At 35.4% G+C, this 15,932-nt stretch overlaps 1 protein-coding gene across 1 annotated transcript; it reads left to right on the forward strand.

Moving 5' to 3' along the window:
• Nucleotides 1-2,151: 2,151 nt before the first annotated feature.
• On the forward strand, nt 2,152-15,932 carry LOTGIDRAFT_228966 (hypothetical protein; the record flags this gene model as incomplete). Its single annotated transcript, XM_009061826.1, has 6 exons — nt 2,152-2,211; nt 6,719-6,942; nt 11,158-11,309; nt 12,198-13,012; nt 13,906-14,781; nt 15,574-15,932. The coding sequence occupies exons 2-6, from the start codon at nt 6,844-6,846 to the stop codon at nt 15,930-15,932; spliced, it is 2,301 nt and encodes a 766-aa protein (XP_009060074.1). The 5' UTR covers nt 2,152-2,211; nt 6,719-6,843.

Below are 15,932 nucleotides of genomic sequence, written 5' to 3' on the forward strand. Positions count from 1 at the left end.
AGTAGGCCTATGAGGAGACTTAATTAAAATTACTCCTTCTTAATCACCAGTTATTTGTTCTGTTCCCTTTTCTGACTCTTGTTTTGAGAAAAAAAAGGAAACACTTGTCTTGAAACTGTTTCAGAAATGTCCAGCTCATTTGATAAAAAGAATGTATTACCGTATTTGTGTTAATATAAGCTTACCTCATGATCTATCAAATGAAAATTACTTCATGTGATAAAATGTTGCTGATTTGATCACTAGTAGTAAAGGAGGGAAAATAGTCGGTTTTAAATCCTACCCAACACATGCCCCAAGTTTGGACCTTTGCTTTTTTTTAGCCAATTAACTACGAGAACTAACAGTAGCCTAACAACCAGACTGAACTGCAAGTAACAACACCTGTATATATAATTTACACCTAGAACATTCATAGGACAATTTGAAACTTTAAAAAGGAAATATTGAATCTGAACATAAATTAGATGAAACTTTAAAAAAAAAATAGCAATTCAAAAGATAGAGAAAAGAGAGTGTGAACTAGGCCTACAATTGGGAGCCTTGATGGACCAGATAAGCCTGTCAGATATAGACTCGTAAAAGCAGAAATCTTATAAAGAAAAATTACACACAGTGTTGAAATGGTTAATCAGTAAACCCACTTCGGACAAGATCTCACAGGTAACCATGAGGCCTGATTTTACAAAGGTAAATGATACCAAACCAGAACAAGTCTTGTAGGCCTACTGATACAGATCTGTACTGAAATTATTGGTAAACACCCAAATTTTACCGAAGGAGAGATTTTCAATGTTGACTATAATAAAGTTTGATTCAATTGCATCTGTTTATACTCCTGTCTAGTCCCTTTCATTAATGAATACGGGCTGTGCAAAGATCCTTCGACAGTTGGAAATCGAAAAAGAGCAGGCTAATGAAGGCATGGCGTTGCCCGTCTTCATTAGCCCGCATGATGCAGAAAAGTAAGACGTAAAGCTATATTCGTTTCATTTCATTTTCACTATTTTTAGCAAAATTAGGAAAAGATTGACAGGGTAAATAGACAGGAAAGTAGAGACGGAAAGTTTAGAGGAAAGAAATCTTGGGAATGAAGAAAAAGTATTAGGCTACACGGAAGAACCAGGAGAGAGCATGGAAACAAAGGGAGGTAGGGAAAATTGGATCAGAGACAATTATTTAAAGTGAAGTGGTGGGGAACATTGGAGATTAAGGGAAAGGGGGAGAGCAATGAGAAGGAAGCAAGTATGAAGGTAAAAGACCTAGTCTGGAAAGAATAAGAGATAGGAGAGTAGATGAGAAGAAGAGTCAAGACGAGGGGCTGCAGTGAGGAAGCATCCGTATTTGGAAAAGAGTATGAAACAGTAAATGATGGTAGCGGGGATCTATGGGGTACAGTTCTCCAAAGACATTATTATGGGTCGTCGTCAATCATATTTCAATCAGATTAGATGCTGTCGAATAGTCTCTCGAAATCGAAAAAGAGCAGGCTAATGAAGGCATGGCGTTACCCGTCTTCATTAGCCCGCATGATGCAGAAAAGTAAGACGTAAAGCTATATTCGTTTCATTTCATTTTCACTATTTTTAGCAAAATTTTGACATGTGGATGAGAAAAACTTAGAACGGATAGACCTGTGATATATGAATTTGACATCAAAAGGGAGTTGCAGAATTGCAGAGAATTCCTTCCCTTGAAGTAAAACGTTGATACTAAGATCTAAAAATTTGATGGAAATTTCATAAAAATTTAGTAATTTAGTATCAATTTACAATATAGACTCCAGATCGTTCAAACATTTCAATGAGTTTGTTAAATCAAATCAAATTTCCGATAATTACTATAAAGCAATAGAATAACCTTTATCTAGATTAACATTTACAATAATTGCGTAATGCTATTAAATATGCTAATTAATCATATTTTGACAGACAGTGGGTGAAGCAGGGAGAACCCCTGCGTCTAAATGTATTTATTATAGGTAGTAAATACATTGCAATCTATGTTCAATATTTTATTATTACAATAAATTCACAGCTGTTCGTCTTCCAGCTTCTATTTAGAAAAGAGAGAATGACCTATAGCTAACGACCTTTCCATATTGCTCATCACATTTCAATCGCCTTCTATCCCAACACGCATTTCGTTTGGGAGATTTCCATTAGTAGCACACTGCTTGGAGGAAGAAATACCTCTCAATTCTCCATTAAGGTATGTAAGATAATAAATCATTTTATCTAACATTTTCTTATGTAAACTTCTGTTTCATTAATTCTGTATAGTTTACGCTGATTAGAAATAAAAACTTCTGGTTACATTAAAAGTTAAGAGCAAAAACAGACACGGTGTAGGTTATTAAGAATTTGAAGGCCGTATGTGTATAATGGTACATGATTCCGTCTATTTTAAGCCACTGTGTATTATTTTGTAAATTGACACACGTTTTAGAATCTTTGGTTATGGAATGTTTATTATTTGAGTGATAAAAATCATGATTTATTGGCACCTTGATAGTCCATAATATCACCCGATGTTCAGTCCTTACCCGCATTTCCGCGGGGTAGACATTCCACATTTTGGCACAATGCAATGGCACACGAGTTATAAAGTGAAGTAAACAGAGATGCTTGCATGTTTTTGTATTTAAAACAAAAACCAAAAAATTGTGAATTGTGATGTTCAACAATTAATATTAGTTTCTTTTTTTTCTTTTTTAATTAATGTCAATAGAGGGCGTTATCCTCATTTAATTAATTCTATTTGCATATGATTTAAATTCCCATTTGTATATATATTCTAATATTTTTCACCAAAATATTCACTGTCAACTCTTATAAATATATTTCAAAATATGCACAGAAAGTCGGTGCACACTACAGATAGATAGTTCATAGTTCTTTACTCAAAAGACAAATGCTACTAATCCTACTAAACTCAATCCAAAATTTAATCCTACTTCTTCATCAATAGACATTTCCACATCTTAATCTGAGAGTGTAATATAATAAACTATATTCTAATCTGCTTACTTCTAGAAAAAATAAGCATTGTAAACAAACCGAAAGATATATTTACAGAGTATTTGTTTGTATATGTTACCTAGACGGACACGATCATTTCATATGATTTTGAAGTCTAATGGACTGTATGAATTAATCCTTCAACTCTTGTAAAATTCTTTTACTTATCAAGTGAATTTTCGTTTAATGGACCCGATGCTGCTAAAATAACTTGAAACCTTTTGATATTAAGAAGTTTATCTTACTTTAGATATATCTAATTACTTATCATCATTATATGTATCTAAATCTACCATGTACCGTACCTTTCTGTACACATGTTTGTACTTTACCAATTAACAGCGAAAACTGACCATCACTAACTCTTATCAATGCTGCCATATTTCATAACCCACATACTATAGTATCTTGAAAAACTGGAATATACCAATGAAGACTTTAGAAGTAATGTATACCGTTCTCAATGATAAATCTGTTAGACAAAGAATTATGATTGTCACATTTTCACATACCACATCATATGGTTTGCTCACAATGACATTTGTTCACAGGGAATTCGGTTCAATTGGCGATACAAAGCATCTCTCATGATCCTTCCAGTTGACATGAGCGAAGCGCGCATGAGCAATAAATTGATACAAAACAACTAATTAGTTCAATATTAAGCAAGTTTCATTGTATTTTTAATTCTGAATCTTATGGACAAGACGTAGGCCGACACTCTTCAGGATGGGGAGATACTACTGAAGATAGAAATAGAAAGTGGGATTTCTAAGAAATGATTTTTTCTACTACTTCTGAAAACATACATATTCAGGGCCAAAAATCAACCCTCGAAAATACTGTTGGCCTTTTAAGAAATTTGCATTAGTGCAGAGCACTCGTCAAATATTTTCTACCATTGTCTGATTAAGACACTGATAAAATCTCTATCCCTCTTCGCCTACGCCATTAATTTTATCTTCAATGAAGGGTAAATCTATTAATGACCTGTTGGCCAGTGGTTGATGATGTCAAGTGAAATGCAATGTTGTCTTTACCATTATAATATAACATAGTTTATAACTTGTATAAGTATTATCCGATGACCAGACATTTCGATTCTATGAATTTTCAAAAATGTGGTATTTTGACCCGATTAATTGCATGGCGTTCTTGCGAATATCTGATGCTTGCGTTAGTATTTCTGGGGAGAAATGAAGGACACCAGAAAATCTTCGAGATACGCGTTGGAGAAGACACAGATAACAGCAGGGTGCATTGTGTCCACAAATACTGTTTGCCATCCGTTTTTATTTTGCAATGCAATCATTCTTTCAGGACCGACCACATTTTAAAATAGTTACTGTGGAAACTGAGGGTTTCGAGTGCTATACATGCCAGTATATGATAGAGAGGTATAATATAAGTAATCTGGTAGCTATTTTAAAACCAGATATATCGTAGGTGGTTCAATAACAATTCAAATGCCAAAAACATCAGGAATGTGAATCACCTGTAGTCTATATACCTATTCAATTGGGTTCTTTCAGATTATTTTATATTGATGAATTTTGTTTATAAAATCGATTCATTTGTTTGTTTTTTTACCATTGTTATTTCTATTATCTCTTCAAAAGAGTAACTGTCTCATATTTGAGTCTCGCGGAAATGTGCTCTTCATTAGAAGATATCCATATAAATCGACCGGCATGCCCTGTACAATAAGCCCGAACCGAATTTCAAGTATAGACGCATATACGACTTAGATTTTACAGACAGTGGCGGAGCCAGTCTCACGAAACTTGGGATACAAATAGGGGACCGGACTGTCTGGGGAAGGAGGGCAACTGTCGATTCAATATGCGACAGATCCACAAGCCCCCATGGAGCGTCTAAGAGGGTTCTCCTCTAAGACATTTTTTAGTTTTTGATTTGGAGAATTCTGGTACATATCATTACGGGGCCAAAATACGACCTATATAATAATATGACAAACTCTAGCTCCCGGCATTATCAATTAGTTTTGGCAAGATAAACCCATTTGGATGAAGTTATACAGATGCCTCTATAGAAATGCTGTTTGCTTTTTATCGATGAATAAAATACTTTAGACTACAAGTATCTTCCACATACACGTGGTGCACTTTTATATTTCGTTTGGTTTGTTAATGTAGTTTGAACAAAAGTCTTGTTTTGTCCTTCATTTCCATATAGAATGAGCATGAATGGCCAGGAGCCATTTTCATGTCTAACGTTTTGATTTTGTCCGCTTGTGAACTTGTGTTTCATTTTCTCTTTGATAATTTGAATATTCCATGAAATGAAATGTGTTCAAATAATTCCTATCCCTAGCTTCGACGGGGTTCATCTTGTCCCCTGTGTGATGATCTACCTAAAGTATGTTGAGGCATGACAATATACGCTCCAAATTGCTAATGTTGTACAAGAACAAGTGGAAAGGACACGACATTATTGATAATGACAAAATCTTATAGTCGACGACGTCGTCAGACAATGGACAACCTTATGGTTCACAGATGATCCTTTTTGACAAGACAAGAAAGTTCGACATAAGATTTATACGAAAATAAACGCGGATGAAGTATTGTCGATTGATAGACATTATAACCTTTTAAACACCAGATGTACACTGTACAAAGTTACCTGATGACTACCAGTTTGATATTGTACAAGGTAAAGGTACAGAGGGGTATTTCTATTATATCATGTTGGCTACAGACCAATCTGAACCAACAGCTACATTATAAAGAGCTAAAGTTCTACTAGAAATCTTCGATCATCACCTAAACACTCCAACCTACCTAGCTACAAGCAGTGGCGGAGCTAGGTTTACGTCCGAGGGGGGAGGGGCGAAATGTATCTGAGATGGCCCGAATTTCTAACCTAGTTGTGAGATTTTTGCCCAAAAAACTTGCTTTCGATGCTGCGAGGATGTTTGGTCGACACCATATATACGATAGAGGTACGAATTTTAAAGTTTGATTTTCCTATTGACAAATTTTTACATAAATTATATACCACGACCCATATGCTCTTCTATTAACATGAGGTAGGCCTATATGCAAATGGATTCGACTTTCTATGTTGTCTTCTTATGGACTTTGTTTAAACTAGCAAAATGGAAGTATGGGTGAAATAAAAATTTTAGTTCACATGTTTTGATTTATTGACAACTGGTGATATTTCTTAGCCGGGTAATTTGTTAAATAAAATACCAGCAATGGGATATTTTCAATATTACACTTTGATTTTGATATTAAACTTTGCTTTTTGCTCATTTTCTAACTTAAAAATGACCAGTATCGTACCATAATATACAGAAAATAGAAATAAAAATGAAGGTCTTCAGGTAACACGGTGCTATTTCTCTACATGAATTTACTTTCAAATTAAATGATTTAAAATAACATCTTGTGAAGAAAGTATATCAGCTATACCCGGTATCTACAGCTATATATACTAACATTTGGTATTTTTAGAAATTGTATATTCTATTACATATTGTACCTTCATGTAAACGTTGGTATTAACCACTTTTCACACAGGAGCCAATTCCTGTAAGTTTCATCAATTATATGTTCACCTTGGCGCTGTTATCGTTTACACCGTATTTCTACATTCTTCTGCCACTGTTAAGGAAATCAGATGATATTATCACTTGATGAGTTATATTTTTTTGGTTGATTTTGTTTCAGGGCCAGTCGTTGATTTCCACTCACCCCAAGAAAACATTTGGAGTATTATGTAAGAGTGTTAACCAGTGATCAAATTGGGGTGTGTTCGAAGTAAGATCTGGAGAGACCGACAATATACTGGTCAAATGGGCACTGGAAATAGGAGACGTTTAACCTTGACAGGAGGAGCTCCCTGGGGATTTCGACTCCAGGGTGGAGGGAATTCTCAACTGAAGGTATCAAAGGTAAGCCAATAAAATTACCCCATCTTTTGTATGTATATCTTGATTGTTATCTATATTTAATATCTATCTATATGTACTATTGTCATGACAACCAAGGTATTTCTTGGTGCTCCTTGTCGATGTTTGGCTGCAAGACACCACCGTTGGTAATTGTCTGATAGTCTTTGTAAAGATTTATATTCAGACTTTGACCTTTTTAAACAAAAATGGTTTGCTTTAATAATTCTGACTGTGATGAAGAACATTCTGTTGCATAAGGATGTCCATTGTCCATAATGGCGTAGAAGGGTAGGCAAACAGTTCGCAGCATTATAACCCTCCCAATATTTCAAATGTGATGAAAAAGTTGCCAACGAACAAATTTGCTATAAACATTGCTTTCTCGTGCTCTGACATCGTTGCAAATTTCAAGTTCAGTCATGAAATTAATATTGATAATGTTTTGTCAGCCATTTTGAATTTTTTAAAATATTCAGTCCATCAAGTTTAGATAACAATTTGGATCGTTACACCCCATTACTGTTTGCATGGGCTAACCAAAAATATATTGCAGTTTTTCATTATATGTGTTTCAATGACAACAACTACAGACATGTAAAATGAAAGAAATCCAAATAAAAGAACATTTCTGTCATATGTACGACCAATAAATTATTATATGTATTATATTATTATTAACAACCGGCCATGGACACTGTTCTTGGCCAAAAATCACATATAGTTCTACTAATAATCATGTATGTCGAACTGGCTTTTAACTAACGAAAAAAAATAACCGACTGAGGACACTTCCTTTTGGCTACAAACAATAAATGAAACGTTTTAAATCCTTGCTTCCAATATTCAGACTATACTGAGAGATTATATAGGTTTTTGGCAAGTACTTTCTTTGATACATAAAACAATACAATGCAAAGCATTTTTCAAAAGATGGCCTTAATCATTTGTTTAAAACGGAACCACTTTTTTATAAGAGTAAAAAACATAAACGAACTAGGATAGGACTTGGAGAGTAAAGGTTGGTTGTTATAAATATAGATTGTTATACACCTGTTGATAGCATTACAGCACATATGTTTATCATCATCATTTTCAAATGTTAACATATCAGAACGTATTTTCAAGGTCTGCTTTTACTTTCTTTTTAATGCCACTAACCTTGGAAAACATGTTTCTGTAAAGCTACCACTTGCCTTCAAACTTTTAGCTCAAGTGTATCATATACCAAGATATCTAACCATCTCAATAATTATAATATTGGTTCATTTACCAAATTCGCTAGTTATCAGTGTGAATGGTAATCTTACATCAATGTTGTAAACACAGACTGATGAAATTCGATTATAATTTCTACCAATCCACTATGTTCATCAAGCAACTCCGCACAAATAATGAGCAGTATATATAAACATAGCCCGACAAATACACATAAAGTATGACCCTTCTTTTATAGGGCATAAATTACCAGTATTCCAGATAACCAATATTACTGCAGATAATATTATGAATGCAATCACCCTTCCGGAACACCTGATACCACTACGATGTATGCATCCCTTTCAGAGAGTTCATATAACTAATATTGTGTATTTGATCTTTTTTTTAACTGAACTTATATACCTAAGAATATTATGTGGTCAAGAACTGAACTATTCTGCCAACAATCATTATGCGAGAAATAACTAAACTAGTCTTCAGGTGAATATTATGAGATAGACTGAACTCATCTAGCGAAGAGCATGAGAGAAATGACTGAATCTTCAGGTGGATATTTTGAGAGAAATAACTAAACTCATTTGACGAGGAACATGAGAGAAATAACCAGACTAATCTTCAGGTGGATATTATGAGTGAAATAACTGAACTCTTCTGGCGAGGATCATGAGAGAAATGACGGAACTAATCTACAGATGGATATTATGAGATTGATAAATGAACTCATCTGGCGAGGAACATGCGAGAAATGACTGAACTAATCTTCAGGTGAATATTATGAGAGAAATAACTGAACTCATTTGGCGAGGAATATGAGAGAAAGGACTGAACTAATCTTCAGGTGAATATTATTAGCGAAATAACTGAACTCATCTGGCGAGGAACATGAGAGAAATGATTGAACTAATCTTCAGGTGATTATTATGAGCGAAATAACTGAACTCATCTGGCGAGGAACATGAGAGAAATGACTGAACTAATCTTCAGGTGAATATTATGAGAGAAATAACTGAACTCATCTGGCGAGGAACATGAGAGAAATGACTGAACTAATCTTCAGGTGAATATTATGAGAGAAATAACTGAACTCATCTGGCGAGGAACATGAGAGAAATGATTGAACTAATCTTCAGGTGATTATTATGAGCGAAATAACTGAACTCATCTGGCGAGGAACGTGAGAGAAATGACTGAACTAATCTACAGATGGATATTATGATAGAAATAACTGAACTCATCTGGCGAGGAACATGAGAGAAATGACTGAACTAATCTTCAGTTGAATATTATGAGCGAAATAACTGAACTCATCTGGCGAGGAACATGAGAGAAATGACTGAACTAATTTACAGATGAATATTATGACAGAGATAAGTGATCTTATCTGACGAGGAACATGAGAGAAATGACTAAACTTAACTGCAGATGAATATTGTGAAACCATTAGCTAAGATTATCTACAGAGGAATATTATATGATAAATATCTGAACTTACCTACCGAGTAATATTATCAGAGCTATATCTACGAATATTGTTTGAGCAAAAACTGAACTTATCTCCAGAGGAATATAACGAAAGCAGAAACTAAAAGTATCCACCGACGAACATAATATGAGAAATGGACCTTATCAACAGAGTATAACTACTGTATAGCTGAACCTGTCTGCAGAGGGATATCTTGAGACCATTGACTGAACTTATCTGACGAGATATTCTACAAGAGAAATAACTGAACTTATCAGCCGAGTAATTTTATTGTAGAAATGGCTGTACTCATCTACTAAGAAATAGGGAAATAACTGAACTTAACTGTTGATGAATTTTAAAAGAGCAATAACTAGACTTATCTGCTGAGGAAATAACTTATCTACCGATATTACATTGAGAGCAAAAAATTTGCTGAAATATCTAAACTGTTGGAAATTATGAGCACCAAGATGTTTTGAGCTTATTATCTATAAGTTATAAACATCATGATGATAGCATCTTGAAGAAGCTGTTATTAGTATTAACACACGAGATAACTAAGTGTATAAATATTATGACAAAATCGTACTTGGCATGACAATAGAGATGGGGGTTGCCGACAACTTTCTATGAGAATTGGCTAAATATATTTGTTGCCATGGTAATAGTAATAATTCAGACCTTTTGGTACATCCTTTTTATTCACATATGTCAAACATATGTTAACAATATTCTTCCACTAATTGCATACAGTACTTTATCTTTTCAGCCCTCCAAATAACACTTTGAACTTCTTTGAGGCATTCATTCATTTCCTGATAATTTGTCAATAACCCTTTTCTCTATACCTATGATGTAAAGTAAAAAGTAAATTATTCCTCACTTTGACACTGTCCGTTGATGTAAACGTCATTGCGTTCGTTAATAACCATGTGCTATAATCTTAGATGGTTATGGACGTTATATTTTTTCAGAAACATAATTGCGGTTTTCCGCGATCTTAGAAAGTCACAATATTCGTGTTATGTGGTCTCAGATCGTCAGGTTGTTATGTCATCTCAGATTGCCACTGTGCTCTATGATCTCAGATCGTCGCGGTGCTCTGTGATCTCAGATCGTCGCGGTGATTTGTGATCTCAGAATGTCGCGGTATTCTGTGATCTCAGAATGTCGCGGTATTCTGTGATCTCAGACTGTCGCTGTATTTTGTGATCTCAGATCGTCACGGTGTTCTGTGATCTCATGATGTCTCGGTCTTCTGTGATATCATATCGTCAAGCTGATCTGTGATCTCATATAACAGTAACACCCATTTGTTCGAACGTCGCGATGATCAGTGACTCGAACGTCACGATGTTCTGTGATCTTTGAACGTCACGACGCTCTGTGATCTCATAACTGTCATGTGTTCAGTGATTTAAGAACGACACGGTGATTAATTGTTATTGATCTTCACTAAATGAACTAATGCATTTGCAATTAGCTATATTTTTGCAATAGAACTTGATTGTCAAGATTTTTGTATTTTTCAGATTCGCAAGAAATCTCAGGCACATACTTCAGGTCTCCAGGAGGGAGACTCGCTCCTAACCATTAATGGTGTCTCTGCTCAAGGCAAAAGTCATGAAGAGGCCATGGAGCTGATAGATTCGGGGGGCGTTACATTAGTTCTTGAAGTCTGCAGGTTAGACCGGGTTTTTTTTTATTTAACTTTATAAAAAGCTAAGAAATAGACTTAATTAATTCAAATTTATCATTTTACAAGATCTTGTGACTGAATTAATGATGTTTCACAAATTAACCTCGTTTTGCATGTCGTTATCAACGCCATATAAAGGAAATTTCATAGTTGAAAATATGGATATGAAAAATTCTGCTAACTCTTCAATAATGGCTTTATGTATGACATTAGAGGAAACTGGTATTTAGGTACAAAGTCTGAAATCTTGGCAGGGTACACAGTTGTTTTTACCTGGTATTACCTGTAAATGCCATTATTCTGTATTCAACAAGTAGCATTTATCAGAGATAAGCATCTGAATATTATATTATGATATATTTTTTAGTTTTGAGAGGAACAATAAGTCTGTCCGTCCATAGATAAAGATTAGTAGGAATTTGTCTGGCCCAAACGGCATCAATATGCTACACGGTGAATAAAAACATCTTCTGCCTGTTGAGAAATCATGAAGTAATTTGATACCATACAGTCATTGTAGAGTAATATATACTAGATTATTATTACCGCCTTAGTTCACCGTACATTCCTACATCTTAATGACACCACACAGATCTATCGACGTTTTCTACCAGAATATAGGCTGACAAGTGTAGAGTTTCTTTGTAACATCGTGCTCTCAGAGCATGTACAGTCCCTCTAGACACCATGGAACCTTTCGTAACACATAAAGTGACCTGTTATGCCCAGTATATTGATGATAGGTGATTATTAGGAGCGATATTTATCATTATGAATGGATTACTAATTCTTACATGTGGATTTATAAATTTGTGTTTTAGTTATTTTGTTTAAGGATTAGTTATTTTGTGTTTTCGCTTTTTATCTTTTCAGTGGGAATCTCAGCCAAATGGAAGTGGTGCCTCAGCCAAGTGCATCTTATATAAATGGCTTCGTTCCACCAAGTCAACAATCCTACTTTCCTTCCTCGTCATCACTTCAATCGATTTCGAGAACCAATGTTCAAACCTACGTACCAGTTCCAGTACCGACTGAAAGTTTACGAGCGCGGGAAACTAATTCATTTATGAGACAAGAACAAACACCAAATTTTTCTCCAAAACCATGGAATTCAACTTTATACCAAAATCAAGTCGCTAAACCGTTTGGTTCACCATCTTATTCACCAGCACCGCAAGTCCAGGTGTCCGCCATGTATAATTCTAATGCAGTGAAAGAAAATATTCCACCTCCACCAAGACGACTTTCTCTTCAACCATATTCAGAGAGATCTCCGAGATACAGTCCAAGAAGCATCTCTCCACATTCACCTGCTAGTGGTGTTGATAGAATGCCAACTTTAAATGTCTGGCAATTGAAGGACATGCCAAAATATCAAAGACCAGCCCCACCCCCTAAAAGAGCTCATGAAGCTCCACCGGCGGTTCCTATGGTGAAGATGCCACCACCAGTAGCACCAAAACCTAAACCAGCTCCACCACCACCACCGCCGCCACAACTTAGACCAGAAGATCATCCACATATTTATGCACCACCGGTGGAAATCTGCTTGGATAAACCAGAACCTAAGTTGTCAGACAGTGGGTACTTTGGTTCCCCTTTTGGTTATAGGCCTCACAATCTTGCCTTGCAACGTACTTTTAGTTTAGAGAGTGATATTTCGAATACCTCCTCTGCACTTGGACATAGTAAGTTTGTCTTTACACCCTTGCACACCCAAACCTTGAGGAGAGGGTTGTCATGTCTTCTGGCATAGACGTAAGTAAAACAGAGCTCAGTCGCAAATGATTTTTGGATGCAGAGATACATTATGCCTAAATATTTCCGCAGAAGTGCATGGTTTTCCTGCGTCTGCTGTAAGAAATGCTTAGCTTAACCCCTGTCTTCGCATGATAACTTTCCTGTATATTTTGTATGCAGTCTCATTTTCAACAGTTTTTGTCTAAATCTAATGATGTTTGAAATCTGTCGTAGACTCTTGATGGTTTTGTTATAAATTAAATTATTTCCCAGTAAATATTAGAGTATTCAATTAATACTACTTATCGCGCTAATAATAATCAAATGATGCTGCATCGAAATGGTTCTCTCGCATGTTGGCAACCATACAATAATGTCAGTTACTGATTAAAACAAATTCATTATATATGTTATTAATTGAGTTCATATCCAGCCAAATTCAACGGTTCATATCAATGTCAAGTAGTATATTATACATTGTTACAATGCATGTTAATTTATATATAATTATCATGTCTGCATGTTTTCATAATGCTATATTATTTTGGCATGTCAGTTATGATACTTTGCCAATCTTACTTTATTTCTAATTTTTCTCTTTTTTAAGTTACCTTTTCTATCAAATATTCTATATGTGATTTATGCAGCCAATTAATTGCATATCTTTAAATATTTAATATTTATCTGAAATCTATCTTTAAGCATGGTCTGGCCATGGTTATACGCAACCTTATATAATAATTATTCCTTGGCTTGGTGATTAACATTTCTGTCTATAAATCATTTAGCCTTGAACTGATTCTGATTTGTTACGGACTATTATCAATTTTTATTATTGTAGAGAAACATTATGGAGATTCAGCCTTCTATAACGACCCAGAGAAGAATTTTCCCACTATTGAAGAACAGATGAAACTTTGCAAGGCCATCGCTCTATCGCTAACATCTGCAGCCAATAAGAAAGCGCGAGGTGCACGAATGTTTGCCAAAAGACAGAAGAAGTCACCGAATTGGATACATGATGAATTGACATGTAAGCAGTCCTCAGCAGGTGGTAATGATGTGGCCAACTTGTTAGATCTAGATAGTGAATTGTCCTGGGCTGATGGTGGAAGTAAACCTCTCTTCTCTTTCCGCGTACCAGCAAACTTAAAGAATAGAATCAACTCACCCGAGTCGACACCTAAAATGAGTTTGAGTAAAGATGAGTTTGAAAAACTGCGACTTCAATCCCAGAAAAATGAACATCAAAATGTGTCACCTAATCAGTGTTTTGACTTAGTGGCAAATTTAAAATCTGGAAAAGGAAGAGGTGCTAAACTGTTCGAAAAGCGACAGAAAAAGGCCGAGAAATGGGTTATCGATGAAAGCAATGCTAAAAAGACTTCTCCAGTTACACCAGTTAACAGGTTGGATTCTATGCTCATGTCACCGCCGAAACCTTACACGTCGCCCTGGGAGGCAGCGTCCAAGGGGCATGATGTTAACGCGGCTTTTGAGCATCTATCAGAATTTGAGAAACAACAAAGACTTAATCAAATTTTAGGATATACTCCTCCAAAAGCACAGCAACCCGTGCCGGTGACACAACATCAACCTATTGTTATTACTCCAGTTTCCCATACATCTTTAAAAACTGATCAGGCAACGTCACTTTTGGAGGGACATAATTTTAACAGAGTAGCTAAAGGATGGGGTGCACCAAGCAGTCAATCTGGTAAGTTACATTTTTAAATTAGGTCATCGTATGTTTTTAACTGATCTTTTTGCCACGTGAGCTAGTCACATCCCACTTTGATTCAGGTAACCTGAATGATAAATGCTATGCCTTTTCTTTAAATAATCTGCTTTTTGTCTGATATAGTCTCTCAAATATGGCGCCATTATTGACCTACTTTCGACTGACGTGATTTTACACCGGAAGTAGTTCTTCGTCATTTTATTCCATGAGTAACAACAGAGTGATATAAATTTCATTGCCTGGAACATCGACTTGGCCTAGTTTTGTCAGACATGACTATCTAGCCTGCTGAATTCCAGTGATGATTACAATGTAATTAAGAACACATGGCTACAGATTCCCAAACCCCGGAAGATTAACTAATTTTCTATTGATTATTGGATAGATTACTGTAGAGATCTAGGTTACATTAAATTTACCATGCTTTGGATCGTTTTCAAAGTTTCCGCTATTAGAATAATAGCATTAGAATAATAGCCAATTTCTTCTATCAACATAAGCCTTTTCAGTTGACGTCAGTTGTCATTGTATAAGGTTTGGTAAAACTGTATGAGTTATTCATCTCAGTGTACTCGCAAAGATGCAAAACTGCAGTTAAACTGCAAATTTGCAGTGGACTTGGGGATTCCATAAGTTTTACGGTGCAGCTCAATATTCTTAGTATTTTTGTAGCCAGAAATAATCCATCATAATACAAGTCTATCACTAAATATGACAAACCCTATTCATCAGAACATATCATCAGTTATTTTTTTACTGTAATTTCAGTGTCAATGCCACAACAGCAACAGCAACAAGTATATCAACAGCCACCACCTCCTGAACCAAAACAACAACAGCAATCAGTACAACTTAGAGATTATAATCCAAAACCAAAAGCCTGGAGAGGTTCACAATATATGGAAGAAGACGAATCTTCACCCGAACCAATGTTTGAATCCCCTTCTCCTGCCATTTGGACCCCATCAAATAATTCACCGCATGATAGCAATATGTTTTCTCCTAATTACAGTGCTTACAGTGGTAGTGGACAACCTTCTCCCAATTACTACGGACACAATAATGTTGGCATGTATAGCAATGGATATGGTTCCCATCCAGTAGAATTGCCTGGCTCAGATTTGTGA

Source organism: Lottia gigantea (genome assembly GCF_000327385.1).
Source record: "Lottia gigantea unplaced genomic scaffold LOTGIsca_5, whole genome shotgun sequence".
NCBI classification, from domain to species: domain Eukaryota; kingdom Metazoa; phylum Mollusca; class Gastropoda; family Lottiidae; genus Lottia; species Lottia gigantea.